General features: G+C 45.8%; 1 protein-coding gene across 1 annotated transcript; it reads left to right on the forward strand.

Moving 5' to 3' along the window:
* Nucleotides 1-5,618: 5,618 nt before the first annotated feature.
* Nucleotides 5,619-9,966, forward strand: LOC110581939 (zinc finger protein 154-like). The gene is given in 5 exon segments (XM_021691866.1): nt 5,619-5,669; nt 6,485-6,616; nt 8,522-9,203; nt 9,433-9,740; nt 9,742-9,966. Coding segments are annotated over 5 exon segments (1,398 nt in total).
* Nucleotides 9,967-25,041: the final 15,075 nt, after the last annotated feature.

Consider the following 25,041-nt stretch of genomic DNA (forward strand, 5'->3'; position numbering starts at 1 on the left):
CCCCTGGTGTACATAGCTGTATCATTTCTTCCCCTTGAGTGTGGCTCTGTGAATATGGAAATGTCACGTATGGCCCTCCCATGATTAGGTTGAGGAGATAGAATAGCTGCTCTTTTAATTGTTACATTATATAAGACTCTGACTTAGCCAACTGGAGAGCCACCTCTCTGAGTCTTTAGGGACTGGCTCCATGCAGGGAAAGACTTCCACTAATCAACCTAGCATGAAAGCTTGAGGCCTTCTCATATCTTTTCCGGGCATCATGCATCTCCCCTGGTGTGTGTCTGTGTGTGTGTGTTCCCCAATTCTGCAGTACACATGTCTTAGTTTTCCTAATGGTCTCACACCCGCTTCTTCTGGTGTATTCCTCTGCCTAAACTGTCCCCAGCCACCTACCAGACTGCTGTCTTCCTGCAGCTATCCCAAGGTTTGCGATCTGCGAGTGTCCTTACTGCCTCCAACCTGATTTCCAAACTATTGCCACCATTCCCATCATCACCGAAGCAGGCGATGCAGAAACCGGGCCCCCGGTCAGCTTTTAGACGAGCCAGAACACTGCAATCAAGCCCCACTGTTTTCCTTCCTTCCTGGGTTTCTATAGACCTCTAACTGATGCGTAAGTATGCGTAAAGCTATTTTGATCAGCATGTTTTGTTTATTCAGTGTTTGGTTTTTTTTTTTTAAAGATTTTATTTATTTATTTATTTGAGAGAGAGAATGAGAGAGAGAGAGAGCAGGAGAGGGGGGAGGGTCAGAGGGAGAAGCAGGCTCCCTGCCAAGCAGGGAGCCCGATGCGGGACTCGATCCTAGGACTCCAGGATCATGACCTGAGCCGAAGGCAGTCGCTTAACCAACTGAGCCACCCAGGCGCCCTATTCAGTGTTTTTAAGGATAGTAAGGGCCTGTAGATTCCGAGTCTGCCATTTATTGATGTCACTCTGGTTTAAGGTTAAACTTTCAAAATTATTTTTCTTATTGGCATGGTTGGCCTTTTGGAATTCTTGTCAATCTATACAAAGGTTTTTCACTTTTGAGTGAGATGATTTCTATCTCACTAATTTGTAGGGAGAGGGAGGGAGAGAAGCAGCAAGCTCTCTCCTCTGTTTCTGATTATAAGGGCACTGATCCCATTCATGAGGGCTCCATTTATTAAATGAATTCATTTATTTATTAAATGAATTAATTATTTATATAGCTGCTTTTTAACAATTATGAGTGATTCACATATCTTCTCAACTGTGGCTCATCATTTCTGTTTCTGTGGTATTTTGTAATCATAGACACTTTTAATGTAATTGGTTATATATATTTTTTATAGTTGGTTATATTTAAATATATACTTATTGTCATATTTTTGTGTCTGTTTTGAGAAATTCTCTATGTACATTTTTTTTTTTTTAAAGATTTTATTTATGGGCGCCTGGGTGGCTCAGTCGTTAAGCGTCTGCCTTCGGCTCAGGTCATGGATCCTGGAGTCCCGGGATCGAGTCCCACATCGGGCTCCCTGCTCGGCGGGAAGCCTGCTTCTCCCTCTCCCACTCCCCCCTGCTTGTGTTCTCGCTCTCTGTCAAATAAATAAATAAAATCTAAAAAAAAAAAAAGAGATGTGAATGGATAAAAGCTCACCAAATTGCACATCACAGGTTATACAGATCCATATTTGTACTCTTGCTTCAGGGTAGCACATCCTCCTCCATCTTTCTTGTCACGCCCCTATCTGGAGTATTTTTCTTGTCTCTGAACATACACAGTTCAGTTCCTAAAACTGGCTCTAATTCTTCAGAGCGCATGCATTTGAGTTACTATACGGTAATTTATTTATTTATTTATTTATTTATTTGAGAGAGAGAGAATGAGAGACAGAGAGCATGAGAGGGAGGAGGGTCAGAGGGAGAAGCAGACTCCCCGCTGAGCAGGGGATGCGGGACTCGATCCTGGGACTCCAGGATCATGACCTGAGCCGAAGGCAGTCGCTTAACCGACTGAGCCACCCAGGCGCCCTGGGATTTTGTATTTTGAGAGTGCTGGAAAGCCACTAAAGTATTTAAGCAGAGCAGCGACGTCACATTTGTGTTTTAAAAACAGCAGTGTGGCTGCTCTGTGGAAAAGAATTGGAGTTGGGCAAAGAAAGGTGACAGTCTAGAGGTTAGCATAGCAATCCAAAGGGAAGACAGCCTGGATTGTTGCCATGGAAATGGACAAAAATGGATGTTTTCAAGAGACAGGAAGTTAAGATCAACAGGACTTGGCAGTGGATTATATTGTGGGGTTACGGGAAGGAAAATGACAAGGAGGGTGACTCACTTTACAGTTTATTTGACTAGATAGATGGTGGTACCAATCTCTGAGATATCTGATGACCCCCCGCCCCCAGGATCAGTGCCTCTTTACTTTTTTTTAAATTTTTTTATTTTTTAAAGATTTTATTTATTTATTTGAGAGCGAGAGAATGAGAGAGAGCACATGAGAGGGGGGAGGGTCAGAGGGAGAAGCAGACTCCCTGCCGAGCAGGGAGCCCGATGCGGGACTCGATCCCAGGACTCCAGGATCATGACCTGAGCCGAAGGCAGTCGCTTAACCGACTGAGCCACCCAGGCGCCCTACTATACGGTAATTTTTATTCGTTTCCTCTACCAGTAGACACATTTTGTGACTAACTGGAAAATTTTGTGCACTTGAATCTGTAGCCTTTGGGAGCATCCGAAAGAATATGTTTAGCTTCTGAGAGCATGTTGAGCTTCATGGACTCTAAAACAACGTATCTCCACGTAGGTGCTCCCTTGCAGCCAGACTCTCCAGAAATCTAAGTACGGCCTCTTTAAGAAGGAGCTAAGTCCCTCCTCCGTCCTGGCACCTAGAGTCGCCATTTCCCAGAGGTCCTCGCGGCGCAGTTCGGCCTTTTGGATTGGAGGTGAGGTGTGAGCGCTCTTACGCGCGCCTGTGGCTCTGTGAGAACTACATTGTCCGGAAAGCTGCGCGATGAGGGGCGAGACGCAGGAAAAAAAAAATCGGCGTTTCCGGCTGAGACAGAAAACGTCCGGGCGGGACTTCCGGCATCTTTCTAGTAGTCCATCGTTTTGGCTTCCTTGAAGTCCTGTCAGTCGGGTCTGGGATTCGGAGCGCCGGGTGGGGGCCGAGGTGACGGGACGGAGAGGGCGCGAGGGGAGACGCTGTCCCCGCCGCACGGATTCGGGCTTTGGCTGGCGACGCCGCCCGGGCTGTCCCGCGGCGGGGCCGGGGCCTTGATCGCCGGCCCGCGCGCCCGCTCCGCCACAGGGTCCGACGGCGGCGGCCGCGCGCAGGGACCCGGCTCAGGTGAGCGCTCGTCCCCCCACCCAGACCCCGAAGGCCCAGGCCCCGGTGTCCGGGACAGGGAGGCGGCGGCGGCCGGGGGCCCCGTGCGGGAGCGGGTTCCGGGCCGAGGGGCGTTTGGTAAGCGGCGATATTGGGCACTGAGGTTGAGCAGCCAGCACGAAGTCCCCAGCCTCCGTATCAGGGCCAGGCAGGGGTACAGGGAGACCTGAGTCCGTCAAGCCCTGCGTGGACTCATTCCTCTAAGGCTGGCCTTCCCGCATGCCGTGGCTTCAAAAGCGGCCCTGGAACCACGGGAAAGTGCTCGGTCCCTCACCCTGAACCACATGTTCTGTGCATTGTGGTGCCTTCGGACTTAGTGCTATTTACTTAGTCCTTGGGTCTAGGGACCCCAAACGTCGGGTCCTAGGTCCATGCCGGGGTTATAGGTAAGTGTGCCTGTTTCTGGCAGTCACTGTAAATGGGTGTGAAAGGTTACGCCTAGAATTGATACCAGGCTGTGTCAATTCTTAGAGGTGATAATAGCATGTTCGGAATATTCAGGAAACCACAAGTCTTTCAGGTGGGAGCAAGGAGCAGGGGGATGGGAGTCAGGACTGCAATGGCGGCCTGAAAACGTGGGTGTCTACTCTAGAGGTAATGGGAAGTTTGTATCAGAAGAGGGAGGCGATCTGGGGTGCCTGGGTGGCTCAGTCGTTAAGCGTCTGCCATCGGCTCAGGTCATGATCCCGGGGTCCTGGGATCGAGCCCCACATCGGGCTCCCTGCTCGGTGGGGAACCTGCTTCTCCCTCTGCTGCTCCCCCTGCTTGTGTTCCCTCTCTGGCTGTGTCTCTCTCTGTCAAATAAATAAATAAAATATTAAAAAAAAAAAAAAAAGAAGAGGGAGGCGATCTTACCAAGGTCTTAATAGGCTCTGTCTGGGTGCAGAGAAGGCAATAACTGGGCTTGAGGAGGAGGAAGGAAGATCAGGGTGGAGGCTGTTGCCAAAGTCCAGCTGAATGTGAGTGGACCAGAATCATAGCTGAGATGTGGTTGGATTCTGGACTTGTGTTTTTAAAGGGGCAACTAGATTTTCTGATGTGAATGCTGAGGGTGTGAAACAAGATTCAGAGGTGGTATTTAGAAGTAGGGATGGAGGGGCGCCTGGGTGGCTCAGTCGGTTAAGCGACTGCCTTCGGCTCAGGTCATGATCCTGGAGTCCCGGGATGGAGTCCCGCATCGGGCTCCCTGCTCGGCGGGGAGTCTGCTTCTCCCTCTGACCCTCCCCCCCATGTGCTCTCTCTCTCTCTCAAATAAATAAATAAAATCTTTAAAAAAAAAAAAAAGAAGTAGAGATGGAAGCTCCATCATTGTTCACGAGGAACTTGGTTATGGGAGTAGTAGTCACTGGGGATACCAGGAGCTGTGTTTTGACCCAGCGAAGAGTCTGAAATGTTTCGGAGACCACTAAGTGGAGGCGTTTAAGCGGGCTGCTAAATAAATAGGTCTGAAATCTGGGGTGTGGTTCAGGATGAAAACATCCAAAATGTGGTGGCTACTGTGTGGGCCCAAGTGAATGAATGTGGGTCACATTTAGGAGGGGTGATCTTCAAGTTATGGTGGTAGAGCTATTAAGGGACCATGAGGGGGAGGGTGGAGGTAGAGGCCTGGGTCTCTGGCCTGGATACCTGGCTGATGGTATCAAGCTTTACAAACAGGGGTGAGGGAGGCAAGTGGTTATCAGTGGGGATAGGGGGAGGGGAAAGGGGTAGAGGGGCCTCAGAGATAGTGTTATCTGGCAGGTGGCCAAGGCTTCCAGGAGAAGAGTGGACATGAGCTGGATGCAGAGGCAGAAAAAAATGAGGCAAGGTCTCAGGTTAGAGCAGGTGCTTATTCACCACTCTATATATACACTAGGGTTTTATGAGAATTTTGGTGGGGCTTGCGGCGGTTCATTCATCTTGAACAGTAAGGTCAGGAGCATATGTGGTCCTCTGTAAGAGTCACTAGACCAATGGGCTGAGCTTTGAATGAGGGTTAGGTGGACAAAGAAAGGCTGTGACTATTGAGGGGACAGCAGGTGCAGCACAGAAGTGGAAGAGGGCCTTGGGTATCTGAGAGCCACATGTTGTTCTGAGTCAGGCAAGGAATGGAACCAGGCAGGGAGATCGTCTTAGGTTTTGGTGCTGTGACCACTAGTGGAAACCATGGGATGTAAGAGGTAGTGTTGGATCCTGTTTGAATATGTCAAGCATAATCTGGATGCCATTTGCCCAGTTGTAGCGTCGGCCTAAAATTAAGGCCCATTATGGGTGGTGAAAACGGGATGGCGAGGTGGGCTTGGGTGCAAATTCCCCTCCCCGCTCTGCTCCTGCAGGTAAGCTCTCCCAACCAAACACCTCCTTTTTATCAAGGAGACCAGAGCAGTTGCAGTTTATCCCTTTGTAGAGGGTTTCAGTTCCCTATCAATCTTTGGAGTTATGTAACAAGCCAGTCACATCTTTTCATGGGAACCAAGTTAAACTTCTTCTTGATAATACAAAGCTTACATCCCAGAGCTCCTGGTGATTCTTTTTTTTTTGGAGTACAAGCTTCATGTTGCCCTGTGTGGTGTGGCATGTCCTCCTCTCACATGCTGTGAGTATGTGCTTAATGAATTGCTGTAGTCTCATCTGGCCGGTGTCAGATATCATATGTTTGGCCATCTCCATAACTGTAGGGTAGGAATTCCACCCTCACCAGTGGGATGAAGAGATGCTGAATAAAACACAAACAATATGTGGAGAGTCCAGGGACATGCCTGGTCACATGGACTGGGCCAGTGAGGTGGTGGTGGCCATGGGCATGTGGCTATGGGATCCAGAGATGTGAGAGGTGTGCCCTCTAAAGAACGATGTTCACTGGGAGAGAGATTATACCTGATGGTTCTAGGACCTGGTATCGAGACCTTGGCCATAGCAGGGTAACACGGGCAGCTGGATCCCTCTATGCCAGGCCCGCAGCTCAGATATGTATTTGTCCACCTGCCTCTTGTTGCTGGTGTCTGGATCCCATGATTAATGGGCTCATGAAGACACAGTGGTGCCATGGCATAGTTTCTCCTCTGAGTTGGGGAGCTTGGAATGTTGTGGGGGAAGGTATTGGGCTCCTCAGGAGTGGACTGTTGTGGTTCATCTGTCACCATCCTGGCAGGGCACTGTGACCTTTGAAGACGTGGCCGTGTACTTCTCCTGGGAGGAATGGGGTCTCCTTGATGAGGCTCAGAGATGTCTGTACCACGATGTGATGCTGGAGAACTTGGCACTTATAACCTCCCTGGGAAAGGCCCTCAAACCTACTCCTGTGTCCTGAGATACTTTTTGTCCTTCTTCTTTCCTGAGGGACAGCTGTGTTTTTCTCCCATCAGGACCATGGGCTTTGCTTGCCTCCTTAGTTTCCTGGGTAGGTGCTGTGGTTGGTTGGGCGGAGGTGTTTGCACTGCCCTCTTCTGTCCTTGAGTAGCCCCAGTGCCTGCTTCCCTGCAGGACTCCCAGGGAAGGATGCAGGGTCAGGCATCTCACAGTCATCCTAATGACTCCTACCTTGCTTGCTTGCCCTCCCCCTGGCCAGGTGACTTTGTCCAGATCCCAGGCCCCTGTGTGCCCCAGATCGACTTCCTCTTTCTGGCTGACATTTCCTCCTGCCAGCCTGTGCTGGGTATTGTCATTACTGACGTAGTCACTAACATGGATCAGACTCTGTTCTTTCAAGATCCTCCTCTGAAGCTTTGTAGTAGTTTTCTCTCCTGCAGGATATCATGTGCTGAGTGGTGCCGGGCCAATCCTGGGTGCCCTTCTGTCTTGTCTTCCCCTCAATACTTGTATCGCCCAGGTCCCAGGTAGTTGGCTTATGTTGGGGGCGGGGTAGAGAACCCCTGGTGCTTCACAGGATGGAAATGAATTGTCTTTTCATGCTGCTGTAACAAACCAACATGGTTGGATGGTTAAACATATTTTTTTTTAAAGATTTTATTTATTTATTTGAGAGAGAGAGAATGAGAGAGAGCACATGAGAGGGGGGAGGGTCAGAGGGAGAAGCAGACTCCCCGCCGAGCAGGGAGCCCGACGCGGGACTCGATCCCGGGACTCCAGGATCATGACCTGAGCCGAAGGCAGTCGCTCAACCAACTGAGCCACCCAGGCGCCCTAGTTAAACATATTTTTATTTCTCACACTTTTGGAGGCTGGGAAGTCCAGATCAAGGCACCAGCATGGTGTAGTTCTGGTGGTGGCCCTGTTCCTGGTTCATAGCTGCTGCGTTCTTTCTGTGTCCTTACATAGTGAAAGGGGCTAGGGAGCCCTCCTTTATAAGGGCACTGATCTCATTCATGAGGGCTCTACCTTCATGACCTGGTATTGGTGGTGGTCATGACAATGGTGGCCAAACCTCATTAGTGCCTTTCCCATTCTTGACACTGCCAACTGGTCATCTCTGCTGCTTGTCACTTCTACTCTTCCAACTCAGGGTTATTCCCCATGTTGGTGAACTCCACATCTCACCCATTATTGCTCTGCCTGCTGTGCTCTCCAACATCGGCTTCCAGATGTGTGATGATGTGTGCACATATTCTTAGACAGCCATTGAATACCAGCTGCTCTGTTGCAGTCATGTTTTCATGGGCCCGAACACACTCTTCTACATAACCCACCACGGCAGCAGAAGACAAGATCTGCTGAATATTGTTTGTAGAGGAACAAGTAGCAGACCGTGCCTTTCCCTCCTGTATTGTACCCCGTGGTGTATCTTTCACCTTGTGGTGCCTTCCACATCCTGTGATCTTTAGAGGCCCAGTTCTGCTAAGCAGCCCATCTGCAATCTGTACCCAACTCTCTGGTCTTCAGAACAGTCCTACTGACCCATTCCTGGGTTTGTCAGGTACTTTTCCAGAGGTTTCCCCTTCTCACCAGTCAACATGTACTTTACCAGTGTTTCTTTTCTTCAGGTTGTTGGTGTGGAGTGGAGGATAAGACTGCATCTTCTGAGCAGTGCATTTCTGCAAGAGTATTGTCACTGGACAGGACTCCCAAAGCAGATATGTCTCCCCAGAAGGCACACCTCTGTGAGATGTGTGGAACCATCTTGAGAGACATTTTACCTTTGGTTGAACACCAGGAAACACATCCTAAGCAGAAACTGTACATGTGTGGGGCATGTGGAAAACGATTTCATGTCACTGCAAACCTTTATCAGCACCATAAGCAGCAAATTGAAGAGAAACACTTCAGAAGCAACATGGGCAGAGCCTCGCTTTTGGAGAAATGCAAATTCCATATGTCAGAGAAGCCCTTTACCTATGAAGAAATTAGGAAGGACTTCCTGGCCAACCCGGGCTTTCTCCCACAACAGGTCACTCACATCAGGGAGAAGTCAAACAGTAGAACTGAGTGTGCGGTGGCCTTCCACAGTGTAAAATGTCATAACAGGGAAGACTGCATGAAAGCTTTCAACCCCAAACACACATTTGTTCAGCACCAGCAATTCCTCATGAGGGAAAGATGTTACAGGTGTGGTGAATGTGGAAAATCCTTTAGCAAAAGCTGTAGCCCCCGTGACCATTTGAGAGGTCACACTAGAGAAAAGCCTTATAAATGTGGGGAATGTGGGAAATCCTTTAGGCAAAGTTCTGGCCTCATTCAACACCAGAGCGTTCACAATGGACTAAGACCTCATGAATCTGATGAATGCAGAAAATTATTTAGCAAGAAATACAACCTCATTATGCATCGGAAAGTTCACACTGGTGAAAAGCCATATGACTGCAGTGAATGTGGGAGATTTTTTAGCTACAAATCTAACCTCATTACTCATCAGAGAATTCATACTGGAACAAGGCCTTATGAGTGCGGTGAATGTGGGAAATCCTTCAGCCACACCTCTGGTCTCATAAGAAAGGCCTTATGAGTGTGAGAAATGTGGGAAATCCTTTAGCCAGACCTCTCACCTCATTAAACACTGGAGAGTTCATGCTGGAGAAAGAGCTTACGAGTGCAGTGAATGTGGTAAGTTTTTTATCTCTAGCTACTGTTTCTTTCAGCATCAGAGAGTTCACACTTGTTTAAGATCTCACAAATGGGATGATTGTGGAAAGTTACTTACCAACCTGTCCAACCTCATTAAACACCAGAGAGTTCACACTGGAGAGAGGCCATTTGAGTGTAGCGAATGTGGGAAGTCCTTTAGCTGCAAATCCTACCTCATTACACAGTGGAGAATTCACACTGGAGCAAGGCCTTATGATTGTGGGGAATGTGGGAAATCATTTAGCCATAGCTCCACGCTCCTTCAACACCAGAGAGTTCACACTAGGGAAAGGCCTTATGAGTGCAGTGAATGTGGGAAATCGTTTTGCCACAGCTCTAGCCTCATTAGACACCAGAGAAGTCACACTGGAGAAAGGCCTTATGAATGTAGTGAGTGAGTGTCAGAAATCCTTTAGTGACAGCTCTAGCCTCATTAAGCACCAAAGAGTTCATACTGGAGAAAGGCTTTATGAATGCAGTGAATGTGGGAAATCCTTTAGCCAGAGCTCTGACCTCATTAATCATCAGAGAGAGCACACTAGAGAAAGACCTTATGGGTGTAGTGAATGTGGGAAATTGTGGGAATGTGGGAATGTGGGAAATCTAACCTCCTAAAACATCAGAATGTCCACAAGGAATAAAACCCTTCCCATAATACAGGTAAGTCTATTATAGACTGCATTGTGCCCCCTCAGAACTCATATGTTCAAGTCCTGCTCCCCAATGTAACTATATTTAGGTGTGGCTTTTACTAAGATAATTGAGGATAAATGAGGTAATAAAGATGGGGGCCTAATCCAGTGTGACTGGCGTCCTTAGAAGAAAAGATACTAGAAGGTATGCTCTCGCATGCTGTGTCTCTGTCTCTCTCCCCATGAACAGAAGACAGACTATGTAATAAGACAGCTGTCTGTAAGCCTGGAAGAGTGGCCTCACCACAGACCAGTCCTGATGGTACCTTGGTCTTGGAGTTCTAACCTCTAGAAATATGAGAAAATAAATTTCTGTTGTTTAAGCCAACTAGTCTGGTATTTTGTTTTGGCAGCCTGAGAGGGGAACAAAGATACAAAGAAAGTACCACATTACATTCTGTTTTCACTGCATTGATAGGTAGCCATGAATAACCCCAAGAACATATAAAAACAAGGTAAAATAATTAGGAAGTCACAAATTTTAGAATTACTTTGCTTTTTTTTTTTTTTTTAAAGATTTTATTTATTTATTCTTGAGAGAGAGAGAGGCAGAGGGAGAAGCAGGCTCCCAAGGAGCAGGGAGCCCGATGTGGGACTCGATCCCAGGACCCTGAGATCATGACCTGAGCCAAAGGCAGACGCTTAACTGTCTGAGCCACCCAGGTGCCCAAGAATTACTTTGCTTTTTTAACAGGTTTATTGAAGTATAATCAATTCGTGTTATTCATGATAGTTATTTTCTAGAAAGTCACTGTGAACACTGCATTAGTGAATACAGAACCATTGCTCCTGGGGAAATCAGGAATTAGGTTCCTGAGAGCCTCTGGTCACATTTTCATCAGTCAATACATAACATTGGTTTACATGTGTTTCTGTTTAAATGCAACTCATTTAGTATATATTTTTTATTGAATAACATTGAACTCATGGCCAACAGTATTGTAACTTAGCCTGGCCAATACTTAACCTAACATGTACTTTAAGGCACGTTCCTTGTGCTTAGGAATACTAGACAGTACTTAAGCAGGAGGCCATTTGGGATCACAAGATCATGAACAAAAACCACAAGCATGGCAATAAATAGATCATGAGGAGAACACTTGTTTTCAGTATGAAACGAGAAAGCAAAGTGTGGCCTTGTAGACCTCATGCATATCAGGTGACTCAGATTTTTTGTACCTCTGCATGTGTCTGTGAATGAGTGTAAAAGTGTGGGTTGATTTTATGGTTTCAATTTTTAGCAGGTAGGTAAATTTATAAACACAAAATCCATGAAAAATTAGCATTGACTATATAGTTTTCTTGAAATAAATTATGTATATTTAAAGCATACAATTTATGTTTGTGTTTGATACATTCATAAACTCTTGAGACTAAAAGTTCCTTCTTAATCCATTCTTTTTTTTTTCTTTAATTTTATTTATATGAGAGAGAGTGAGAGTGAGTGAGCGAGCACAAGCTGGGGGGAGGGGCAGAGGGAGAAGCAGACTCCCCAGTGAACAGAGAGCCCAATGTGGGACTCAATCCCAGGAACCTGGGATCATGACCTGAGCTGAAGGGCCGATGCTTAACTGACTGAGCCACCCAGCACCCTTCTTAATCCGTTCTTAAACACTTATTATTTCAGGGCGCCTGGGTGGCTCAGTTGGTTAAGCGACTGCCTTCGGCTCAGGTCATGATCCTGGAGTCCCAGGATCGAGTCCCGCATCGGGCTCCCTGCTCGGCGGGGAGTCTGCTTCTCCCTCTGACCCTTCTCCCTCTCATGCTCTCTGTCTCTCATTCTCTCTCTCTCAAATAAATAAATAAAATCTTTAAAAAAAAACATTTATTATTTCATAGTCATTCTTGTTTCTTTATTACTATGCACATTGCTATGCTGTGTTGCTTCTAATCTTGACATCTTGTCTCTTACCACATAATCTGCGGAACACATTTTCAAGTTCATTCTTTGGTAATCTCAACAACTTGCTCAAACAAAAATACTTAAAAGCATAATAAAATGTTTTCAGTGCCCAATTTTTCTGTTGTCTAAAAATGTGTTTGTTCTCTAAGTCAGGTTCCAAAATGTATCTATGACTTCAGTAGTTCTGTCTCATAATTCTCTTTTAAACTATAGCTAATGCTTTCACCTTTTGAATTCTTACTCATTCCTTGAAGTTCCTGAATCATTTGTCCATGAGCGTTTCTCACCTTCTGGATTTGTCTCTTTTGCATATCTGATACAGTTTAATTAGTTACCCTTCCCCTATATTTCCTGTAAACTAGGTATTAATGAGATGGATCTTAGAGCTGTGGTCCCAGATAAGTGTGTTGGGTGCTACACCTGGAAATCCATACAGTGTGTTTGCTAGAACACCTCATCTCAGCCTGGAAACCCGAGCATTTCAGATACCATATGCCCTGGCTATACGACGGATGTGTGCTGACAAACCTGTGGGTGTCCCACTGAGAGCCCGAGGACAGGTATGGGATGCGGACACTCCTCAACACAGCCTGGACCCACGGACACATATACCACCTTGTCCACAGAAAACAAGTGTGACAGACACGAGACACAAGCTGCATTTGTAAAGCACCAGGGTCCCTTGGTGAAGAGAGGTGCTGACGCCACCGCAGGTGTGGCCGCAGGAACACGCACACACGTACTCCATAGAGACCTGTGAGACAGGCATGTGATAGGGATGTGCCAAAGCTAGTATTTGAGATACACACATACGGTCACACGGTGTCCATCCATGGATTGCATGTGACAAGGCAGACACAGCCTGGCTTGGAGACAACCACCTTCCCCACCACCCCTGCAGGTTTGATGATGTGCTGATGAAAGTGAGAACACACACCGGTGAAACCATGATCATGAACCACTGATGGTGAGCTCGTGATGAACCACTCTATCCTTCCCAGTGTTACCTCCTTCCCTAGATAATACCTTTCCTGCTGTCTTGCATGATTTTCCTTTCCTAGACAACCCATTTGTTTAATTTATTTCCATATAGATTTGCCTTTTCTAGAATTTTGTATCGATTTAATTTTTTGTGGTGTGGTTTCTTTCCTACTGCATAATTATTTTGAGGTTCTTGCATGTGCATATGGTGTATAAATAGTTTTGTTGGAGTTTTTTTCAATCATTTTTATGTGTTTTTCTTCCTCTGAATAATATTCCTAAATTTTATTTTTTAGAGAGACAGTGCGAGCGGGGGGTGGTACAGAGGGAGAGGGAGAGACTTTTTTTTTTTTTAAGATTTTATTTATTTGACAGAGAAAGACACAGCGAGAGAGGGAACACAAACGGGGAGTGGGAGAGGGAGAAGCAGACCCCCTGCCGAGCAGGGAGCCCGATGCGGGACTCGATCCCGGGACTCCAGGATCATGACCCGAGCTGAAGGCAGTCGCTTAACCAACTGAGCCACCCAGGCGCCCGAGACTTTTTTTTTTTAAAGATTTCATTTTAGAGAGAGAGCGTGCGTTGGGGGGTGGGGTTGGAAGGGTGGACTGGGGCAGACGGGGAGGGGCAGGGACAAGCAGACTCTTCTCTGAGCATGGACACCAACATGGGGCTCAATCTCATGATCCTGAGATCATAACCTGAACGGAAATAAAAATTGATTTATTTGATGTAAACAACCAAGAACTCAGAAAAAAGTTGTAAAATGCAAATTACAAAGAACTAAGAGCATTCTCATTTCAATGAATCTCATATGAATAGTAATCATGATTTTTCTAAATGGATTTAGAATTACATGGTTTTAGGGGTGCCTGGGTGGCTCAGTCATTAAGCGTCTGCCTTCGGCTCAGGTCATGATCCCGGGGTCCTGGGATCCAGCCCTACATCGGGCTCCCTGCTCAGCGGGAAGCCTGCTTCTCCCTCTCTCACTCCCCCCTGCTTGTGTTCCCTCTCTCGCTGTCGCTCTCTCTATCAAATAAATAAAATCTTTAAAAAAAAAAGAATTACATGGTTTTAATTATTTGATCTTATATTTGCATTTTTTTTGTCTTGGGATGAAAACTTTGGTTCTCAATAGCATTGAAAATAGCAATGCCATTTGTTTACTAATGTGATAATGGAAAACAGTTTGAATATTTTCAGGTTTTTTTCCTTTAAGATATAATCCACTAGTGATGTAGAGTCAAGAGTTTATATTTTTAAATCTAATGAGTGTCTCTTGGTGTGGAAATGTCACTAACTTGCCAAGTACTCAGAGTCTAACTGCTTTTGTTTTAATGTTTTTGATTAAATACTGTTTTATAGTTAGGTAAAATGTTTGCCTTTGTTGAAATGTCAAAGCAATAACATATGTAGCTTCACCATGATCAGTGTCTGTTCCTATATGAAAATATGTCAGTAACTTTATTTCCTGCCCTGTTTATAAAAAAAAAGATACATGTTTAAAGTCCTCTGCATTTTTTTTTATAACTTTTTTTCCCCCAAGATTTTACTTATTTATTTGACAGAGAGAGACACAGCGAGGGAGGGAACACAAGCAGGGGGAGTGGGAGAGAGAGAAGCAGGGATCCCGATGCGGGGCTCGATCCCAGGACGCTGGGATCATGACCTGAGCCGAAGGCAGACGCTTAACGACTGAGCCACCCAGGCGCCCCAGTCCTCTGCATTTTTTAAACAGTTTATTTCTTTGGAACAGTTTAGGATCACACAAAATTGAGCAGAAAGGACTGAGATTTTTCCCTACACCCCTTCACCTACACATGCATAGTCTCCCCCAATTATCAGTATCCACCACAGGAATGCTACATTGTTACAATTAGTGAACCTATACTGACACATCATTATCGCCCTAACCTCAGCATCTGTTTATTTTTTGATAATTCTGGCTGCTCTAAATGTTCTCTTTAGCAACGCCTACATGGTGGTATTGCTTAATGTTCTTAAGAATGAAAAAGATTCACATTTTGGAGATGAAACCTTCAGAATGAGCATCTTAGTCCTGTGCTCAGTTTAATTCTATCTGTTCTCAGACATTTTTGCTAAAACTTCTCTGAGCTCTTACCTTTTTTCACCACCCATGATGTTTCATCCAAGCTATTTCTGTCACCAGTTTTTAATCACTACATGGACATTTAGTTCTTTGTAATTTGCATTTTACAACTTTTTTCTGAGTTAATATCAATTCCCATGGATGTCAATCCCTGAAATCACAAGAGAAACGATAATTTCCCAGCAAAGAGATGAAATCATGGATTTTTTTTTAAAGATTTTATTTATTTATTTGAGAGAGAGAATGAGAGAGAGAGAGCACATGAGAGGGGGGAGGGTCAGAGGGAGAAGCAGACCCCCTGCTGAGCAAGGACTCCCCCCCCCGATATGGGACTCGATCCCGGGACTCCAGGATCATGACCTGAGCCGAAGGCAGTCGCTTAACCAACTGAGCCACCCAGGCACCCAAGGTGAAATCATGGATTTAAGATATTCTCAATGTCTCAGTGCTCGGAGCAACCTTTGCATATGTGTTTCACCTTTGAAAACTGTAGCCATTGCTCTGTACCAAACAGCATAGTTTTTTGGTTCTCTTTTTGAGATTGATACCAGATTCCTAAAGGAATTGAATATATGTCAGAATATAAAGTGAGAGAGGGGCTAGCTCAGTCAGTACAGTATGCAACTCTTGATCTTGAGGTCATGTGTTTGAGCCCCATATTGGGGAAGTAGAGTTTACTTTAAAAAAAATAATGAAGTGGGACGCCTGGGTGGCTCAGTTGGTTAAGCATCTGCCTTCGGCTCAGGTCATGATCCCAGGGGTCCTGGGATCGAGTCCCACATCGGGCTCCTTGCTCAGCGGGGAGCCTGCTTCTCCCTCTGCCTGCCGCTCCCTCTGCTTGTGTTCTCTCTCTCTCTCTGACATAATAAATAAAATCTGTTGAAAATGAGAGTTTTCAACAGATACAAGTGTTGCTCAATGAATTGTATACGATTAACTCTAAAGGCAGGAGAGACGTTTTCTGTGGGAACTAGAGAGATCGATTTTTGTACTCCTCCTTCAGGGTGGTCCAACATCCCTCCTCTATCTTCCTTGTCCTGGCACTATCAGGACACTTTTTTAAAAAGATTTTATTTATTTATTTGACAGAGAGGGAACACAAGCAGGGGGAGTGGGAGAGGGAGAAGCAGGCTCCCCGCAGAGCAGGGAGCCTGATGTGGGACTCGATCCCAGGCCCCTGGGATCATGACCTGAGCTGAAGGCAGTCGCTTAACCGACTGAGCCACCCAGGAGCCCTGGATTATTTTTGCTCTTGTTCCTGACCAAATATACACAAAGGTGACTGCCAAAAATGATTCTGAAGCTTCAGAGCGATGCAATTGAGCTACAATACTGTACTATATCATTACTGTTAAACAAAATGCAACTGAATAAATTTTTTTTTAAAGATTTTTTTACTTATTTGACAGACACACAGCGAGAGAGGGAACACAAGCAGGGGGAGTGGGAGAGGGAGAAGCAGGCTTCCCGCTGAGCAGGGAGCCCGATGTGAGGCTCGATCCCAGGATCCCGGGATCATGACCTGAGCCAAAGGCAGATGCTTAAGGACTGAGCCACCAGGCGCCGTCAACTGAGTAAATTTTTTAAAGATCTTATTGCCTTGGCAATTCATGAATTAGGCAGCATTCAATCTAGCAGATAAAGCGCCCTGAGAGCTGTACAAAATGAACGATTTGTATATGCACAAGGGAGCAGGAACAGAGAAGTCATACTAAGCATTTGCTGATTGATGTGGGAAACAAAGGCAGAAGAAAAACTTCCTTACTACTTATAGCCCATTGACAAGTTCTGTGAAACAGGCAAAGTACCTTCCTCTGGGAGCTCAGCTTCCATGATGTTGACACTTTGCTAAGACCAAAAGGCCATCTTAACCTGACTCCCTGGGATCCTGTGAGTCTACTTTAGACATATAGAAATTCCTTTGCAAACTTCCTTTATCTTTACCCCCCAAGATATATGTTAGCAATCATACTCCAAGCATATGGCCCCCTGATATATATCTGAAGGGTCTCATGACTGAGTTTTTGCTAAACAGTAATAAGTGACCTTTTCCTAACAATAGCTAGCCCCCTCAGGGTCCTGGAAACCTTGTTTCCAAAAAACCTTGGAGGTTTGTGCTATCCATAACCCCCTCCCAACTTGAAAGTATATAATCGCCCACCCCTCACCATCACAGTGCAGCTCCTTCTGCACATGGGTCTTGTCCCTGTGCTTTAATAAAACGGCCTTTTTGCACTGAAGATGTTCAAGAATTCTTTCTTGACCGTTTGCTCGGAATCCCAACATTTCCATGCTGATTGGTTAAGGCAAGGTTACTTTCCTTAAATAGAGCAAAGAAAAGTCTTGGAGCGGGGTCAGGTAACTTGTGCAGGACAGGCAAGTGCTAACTGGTTGATCTAAGCCTTCCGTGTCTGGGAAAGTTAAACACAGATTTAGTTTTATCTTGGTTTGCTGACATGGGGCTTAGCATGAGTGACATCATCTTGTGTGCAGTTAGTTTACTTTAACATTAGATTCAGCTTCCAGTGAGCGCATTTTGTGTCTGAATGACTCTATGGAATAATACGTACATTTGGATTTGTGACCTTTTAGAGCATCTAGAAATATTTTTAGCCATTAGGCACATGCTGAGCTTCTGGGAATCGGAAATCATGTCTCCAAACACTTGATTAGTTGTAGACAGTAATCCTCAGAAATCTGATACAGCCCCTTCAGGAAGGTGCAAAGCTTCTCCTCTGCTCTTGGAGCAGTTGTCAGCCTCTCCAAGCTCCTGGTAACTTCCTCCTCTGGACCAGAATTCAGTTAGGAACCAGCCCGCTTAGGAGCCTGCGGACCCAGGGAACTAGATTACCCAGAATGCTCAGCGCAGAGCGGCAGCGTGGGTGACCAGTGGAGTCTCAGAAAATAGGCGGTTCCGTGGAAGGCACGACTCGTAGGGGCGGGACTTCCTGTGTTCTCCACGCATATCGACCCCTCTGGGAGCGGGCTTTCGTGGTGGGGTCCTGCAGAGCGCCGGCGGGGGACAGAGGTGACTCACCGAGAAGGCACGAGGGGAGGCGCTGTCCTCGCCGCACACAGTCGAGTCCGGGTGTCCGCCCCGCTCCGGCCTCGCTCAGCCCACCGAGTCCGATGGCGGCGGCCGCGCGCAGGGACCCGGCTCAGGTGAGCGCTCGTCCCCCCACCCAGACCCCGAAGGCCCAGGCCCCGGTGTCCGGGACAGGGAGGCGGCGGCGGGCGGGGCCCCGTGCGGGAGCGGGCTCCGGGCCGAGGGCGGCCGGGGCCGAGGCTGGAGGGGGGCCGAGGCGGGAGGATTCTGCCCTCGGGAGACAGAGAGCGTGAGCGGGGTCACGCCTGGACTGCGGGCCGAGGTCCCGTACCTCAGGTCTAGAGGCCTCCAGAGGCCAAGGAGAGTTTTGCCCAAAGGAGGGACACGATCTCCATTAAGGTTTCAAGACTCGCCCAGGGAGGGGCGCCTGGGTGGCTCAGTCGGTTAGTTAAGCGACTGCCTTCGGCTCAGGTCATGATCCTGGAGTCCCGGGATCGAGTCCCGCGTCGGGCTCCCTGCTCGGCGGGGAGTCTGCCTCTCCCTCTGACCCTCCCCCCTCTCATGTGCTCTCTCTCATTCTCTCTCAAATAAATAAAAAAAATCTTAAAAAAAAGACTCCCCCAGGGAGTTCAAAGGAAGAGCAGATTGGAGGAGGGAGATGAGTGCTCTGAGGTCACTGCTGGTAAGAGGCCACACTGAGCACTGAGGCCCAGGGGTGAGACGGCTCTCCTTGGGTCACCTGGCGCCAGGGCTAGGAAAGGGAACTCAGTAAGTTCTGGTATTTGTATAAACTCCTGAAACTTTTATGACGATATTAATGAACCTATTCATCACCCCCATATTTACTTCATGCCCTTTTTTTTAAAAGATTTTATTTATTTATTTGAGAGAGAGAGAATGAGAGAGAGCACATGAGAGGGGGGAGGGTCAGAGGGAGAAGCAGACTCCCTGCCGAGCAGAGAGCCCTATGCGGGACTCGATCCAGGGACTCCAGGATCATGAGCTGAGCCGAAGGCAGTCGCTTAACCGACTGAGCCACCCAGGTGCCCCTACTTCATGCCCTTTTATAATCTCTTTTCTTCTGCTCTCCAGTTAGCTATTGATTTAGCTTCCTTTACAGTAGTTTTTTCCTAAAATTTTATGATTGAAATCATAGTGTTTACTCTTTTTCCCGTGAGTACCCTCATGCAGCGTATTCATTTTGAGATTCACTAAGGTTGTTTCTATGAGTAGTTCATGCTTTTTTTTTTTGAAAGATTTTATTTATTTATTCGACAGAGAGAGAGACAGCGAGAGAGGGAGCACAAGCAGGGGGAGTGGGAGAGGGAGAAGCAGGCTTCCTGCGGAGCAGGGAGCCCGATGCGGGGCTCGGTCCCAGGACCCTAGGATCACAACTAGAGCTGAAGGCAGATGCTTAACGACTGAGCCACCCAGGCGCCCCCATGCTTTTTATATTGCTGAAAAATACGGTGTTCTGTGGATATACCATTATGTGTTTATTTGTTAATCTGCTTATGGACATTTGAGTTGTTTCCAGTTTTTGGCTATTGAAATACTGCTACACAGATTTTAAGGCAGTTTTTCATATGCATGTTATTTAGCTTGTGTTAATATCTTGGGTTCCAATGCCTGAATCACAGGGTAGATGAATATATAACTTTTTAAGAAACCTCAAACTGTGATCTAAAATGGTTGTTCCCTTTTGTATTCCTACCAGCAATGTATGAGTTGAAGTTTTTCCATATCCTAACCAATAGTAGGTATGGATATTCTTCTAAAATTTTAACCCTTTTAAGTAAATGTGTAGCAGTATCTCACTGTGGTTTTAGTTGCATTTCTCTGATACTTCACCATGTTGAGCATTTTTTTCCCTTTATTTGCCACCTGTAGGTCTTCTTTGGTAAAATGTCTATTCATATCTTCTGCTTTTGTTTTGTTTTGTTGTTTTGTGTAATCTCTATCCCCAACATGGGGCTTGAACTCAGAACCCCAAGATCAAGAGTCACATGTTCCATCAACTGAGCCAGCCAGGCACTCCATCTCTTGCTTATGTTTTAAATGAATTTTGGCTATTTCTCTTTTTGTTAGCAAATAAGAGAGTGAAACAACAAACATTTATGTTAAAAATTTCATTCATTCTTTAGTGGTGTGACTTGTTTGCTGTTAGCCATTATTGTTTTTGAATACCGGGAGAATATTTCCAAAATGTTCTTTGTGCTATACACAATTCAGTGACCACAAATAGCACATACTTTTAAGTTTTATCTGCATTACTAATATGTTCTCCATCACTTTCTTAGGTATAGATATTCAATACAATAAATCAAGCTGCGATTTGTAGTGTTTGTTTTTCAGTCCTCCTGGTGTAAATACTACCAGCATGACCAATTTTAGAACTTCAGTGGAAGGGCAATTGGGAAAATAGAATTGGGAAGCAGTAGCACAGTTGTGTTCTGTTTCTACCATATGACAGAAGAGCTGCAATTAACACGAGAACATAAAAATAGTAAAAGGTAGTATAATGGGGGCGCCTGGGTGGCTCAGTCGTTAAGCGTCTGCCTTCGGCTCAGGTCATGATCCCAGGGTCCTGGAATCGAGCCCCGCATCGGGCTCCCTGCTCAGCGGGGAGCCTGCTTCTCCCTCTCCCACTCCCCCTGCTTGTGTTCCCTCTCTCACTGTGTCTCTCTCTGTCAAATAAATAAATAAAATCTTTAAAAAATAAAAGGTAGTATAATGATTAGGAAGTCAGAAGTTTTTATATTTGATTTTAAAACAGTGGAGGTATATGGACTTAAATGGCACATACTTAAAATGTACATTTTTTTTTTAAAGATTTTATTTATTTATTTGAGAGAGAGAGAATGAGAGAGAGCACATGAGAGGGGGGAGGGTCAGAGGGAGAAGCAGACTCCCCGCCGAGCAGGGAGCCCGATGCGGGACTCGATCCCGGGACTCCAGGATCATGACCTGAGCCGAAGGCAGTCGCTTAACCAACTGAGCCACCCAGGCGCCCTAAAATGTACATTTTGATGTTTTGATTCATGCTTACACCCTGAAACCAAACGTTTCCTCCTGCCTTTTAAAATTCATCCTTCTCCACATATTAAATTGCTGATACAGTGACATTAGTCTATCTTTTGTTACGGCTACTTTCAAATATATGCAAAGGCACCTGGCTGACCCAGAGCACTCTTCATCTTGGTCTGGGTTGTGAGTTCAAGCCGCATGTTGGGTGTAGAGCTTACATTAAAAATAATAATAATAATTACATACACACAAACAAAAAAGGAAAAGAAAATGTTATGAAGCCAGATGAAACCCTTCTCGAGTTTAACACCATTGTTTATCATTTCAGGGCTGTTCTTGTCCCATCAATTCTTGTGTACACAAGTGGGCTACTTTACATATATTTCCAGACGTTGTTATCATTTAATGCACAATCTCTTCAGAATGCATTTTTTGAAATGTAAGGTCTCCTTTATAACCCAATAGTTACCAAAATATAAATATTTTATCATTGTTCAGTTGTGTCAAAATGTGTTTGTTTTTTGTTTTTTATTTTTATTTTTTTTAAAGATTTTATTTATTCATGAGAGGGAGGAGGGTCAGAGGGAGAAGCAGACTCCCCGCCGAGCAGGGAGCCCGATGCGGGACTCGATCCTGGGACTCCAGGATCATGACCTGAGCCGAAGGCAGTCGCTTAACCAACTGAGCCACCCAGGCGCCCCATGATTTTATTTATTTAAGAGAGAGAGAGCATGAGAAGGGGGAGGGTCAGAGGGAGAAGCAGACCCCCCGCCGAGCAGGGAGCCCGATGCAGGACTCGATCCCAGGACCCCGAGATCATGACCCGAGCCGAAGGCAGACGCTCAACCATCTGAGCCACCAGGCGCCCTGTTTTTTGTTTTTTAAAGATATTATTTATTTGACAGAGAGAGCGAGAGAGCCAAGCAGGGGGAGCAGTAGGAGGAGAGGGAGAAGCAGGAGCCTAATGCGGGGCTTGATCCCAGGACCCTGGGATCATGACCTGCGTGGAAGGCAGAAGCTTAAGCATCTGAGCCACCCAGGCACCCCTACAATGTGTTTCTTTTTAAGTCAGATTAGTTGCAATCAGAATCCAAAATACATCCTTACAGCTTTCAGTAGCTGTGTAAGTCTCTTAGCATGCAATGTCTGCTTACTTTTCTAAATTCTTATTTATTTGTTGATGTTGCTAGGGCATTTGTTCATTACAATTTGGTAATGTTCTAGGTGTGGCTTATGGCTTATGGAGTCAGTTGGACACTGTCCAACTGATCCCCCTTGCCCATAATCTGCTCACTAGATAGTGAGAGGTGGGTGATGAGGTTTGTCACTGTAGACATGTGTGATGCTGACTACTGGGGATGTAAAACAGAACCTTCTCCCACCCACAGATCCTCTCCACAGAAACAGTAGAGACAGAAAACACTATTAGTGAATAAGCGTATTAAACCAGAATGAGACATGCATCACAGGCCATTCACTATGAAACTGCAAAGACTAAAAAAAAAACACCTCATATAGTCAAGCAGACACAACCCATTACATATATGTTTTTATGATAAACAATAACTAGTCCTCAAGAAAGACAACTTGAAAGCAGTATCTGCCACGTAGAGTTTGTTCTAACTTGACAATTGAGGTGACTATCCGTGTTAGCTTATTGGAAAAGGAATTGAGGAAAACAAACCTCATCCTAATAACACGAGGTAGTTTTGTAAGTTGGAGCAAAGTGTCCACTAAGAGGAGGCTCCCACCCTCCCAGGGTATGAGACTATCAGGAACTAATAGTCCCTAAGGAGCGGTCTCCCTTGATGTTTGCATTTTGAAGGGATGGCTTCTGGGTTCTTAAGACATTTCTGGGTCCTAAAGCTGGAGAAGAGTGGGTGGAAAGGCCTATCTAGGGATGCCTGGGTGGCTCAGTCAGTTAAGTCTGCTTTCAGTTCGGGTCATGATCCCAGAGTCCTGGGATCGAGTCCCACATGCGCTCCTTGCTCCTCGGGGAACATGCTTCTCCCTCTGCCTGCTGCTCCCCCTGCTTGTGCTCTCCCTCTGTCTGATAAATAAATAAATAAATAAATAAAATTAAAAAAGAGAGAAAGGCCTATCTAGTTTTGAAAGGCATGCATTTTAAAGAGATTAGCACAATACCCTCTAGTTCCATCCACGTCGTTGTGAATGGCAAGATTTCAAATTTTTTTTTATGGCTGCATGATATTCCATTGTATATCTATACCACATCTTCTTTATCCATTCATCTGTCGATGGACATCTGGGCTCTTTCCATAGTTTGCCTACTGCTATAAACATTGGGGTGCAGGTGCCCCTTTCGATCACTACATTTGTATCTTTGGGGTAAATACCCAGTAGTGCAATTGCTGGGTCATAGGGTAGCTCTATTTTCAACTTTGAAAAAACCTTTAAATACACTGGAATGACTCCTGAGAGTTTTCAAAATCATCAAAGTGGTCCACTCTCACATTCAGCCTTTCTAGAAGGTCTAGATTAAGAAATGGCTTTACTAGGGGCGCCTGGGTGGCTCAGTCGTTAAGCGTCTGCCTTCGGCTCAGGTCGTGATCCCGGGGTCCTGGGATCGAGTCCCGCATCGGGCTCCCTGCTCGGCGGGAAGCCTGCTTCTCCCTCTCCCACTCCCCCTGCTTGTGTTCCCTCTCTCGCTGTCCATCTCTCTGTCAAATAAATAAAATCTTAAAAAAAAAAAGAAAAAAAAGAAACGGCTTTACTACTAAAGCAGTATGACTTAGGATGGGCAACATTACTTACTAATGCCCTTGTTTCCCTCGTGGATCAACTTTCTAAGGCTTTGCAAAAGAAAAAGAAAAAGCAGCTAAAGTTATGAATTTACAGTTAAGACAGCTGAATGGTCCCACAAAAACTGCCTTTCCAAAAACCCACTCAAAAGCAAAAGGACTGTCTATTATTGTAAAAAATCTGGACATTTCAAATGAGACCGTCACAAATTTTTTTTTTTTAATATTTATTTATTTGACACAGAGAGAGACAGCGAGAGAAAGAACACAAGCAAGGGGAGTGGGAGAGGGAGAAGCAGGCTTCCCGCGGAGCAGGGAGCCCGATGCGGGACTCGATCCAGGGACTCCAGGATCATGACCTGAGCCGAAGGCAGTCGCTTAACCAACTGAGCCACCCAGGCGCCCCAAGATTTTATTTATTTGACAGAGAGAGACACAGTGAGAGAGGGAACACAAGCAGGGGGAGTGGGAGAGGGAGAAGCAGGCTTCCCGCCGAGCAGGGAGCCCGATGCGGGGCTCGATCTCAGGACCCTGGGATCATGACCTGAGCCGAAGGCAGACGCTTAATGACTGAGCCACCCAGGCGCCCCGAGACTGTCACTAATTTAAGTGGGACATCAAACATGATGATGATGATAATAATAATAATAATAAAGAGTAAGGATGCTCCAAGGGAAATCCTCCTCACTGATACTTTAGAAGTTGACATCACTATTGGAGGGAAAACTTCAAAAGCCCTAAAAGACCTTGGGGCTATATTATCTGTTCCCAGCCTACCTTTCTCCATTGCCCTCTCCCCTGGAGTAAAAATTCATTTCAAATGGTAGGGGTTTCAGTGGCACCTGGCTGGCTTAGATGGTACAGCTTGTAAGTCTTGATCTTGGGGTTGTGAGTTCGAGCCCTTGCTGGGTGCAGAGTTTTAAAAAAAAAAATGTGGTGGTTTCAGATCTGCCAGTTTGAGTATTTAAATCCGAATCAATGATTTTACAGTTAAGAAATATTACAGGAAATCGTGTCTTTTTGCTGACCAATTTTGCTCCAATTCATCTTACAGGTTAAGATCTTTTAGAAACATATAATGCTCATATCACCTTTTCTCTAAAAACGCAAACTGTTTTTGGATTTAGAAGACATGCATGACCACAATTTGGTTTCTGAAAACTTAATGA

The sequence above is a fragment of the Neomonachus schauinslandi genome, chromosome 16 (assembly GCF_002201575.2).
Source record: "Neomonachus schauinslandi chromosome 16, ASM220157v2, whole genome shotgun sequence".
NCBI classification, from domain to species: domain Eukaryota; kingdom Metazoa; phylum Chordata; class Mammalia; order Carnivora; family Phocidae; genus Neomonachus; species Neomonachus schauinslandi.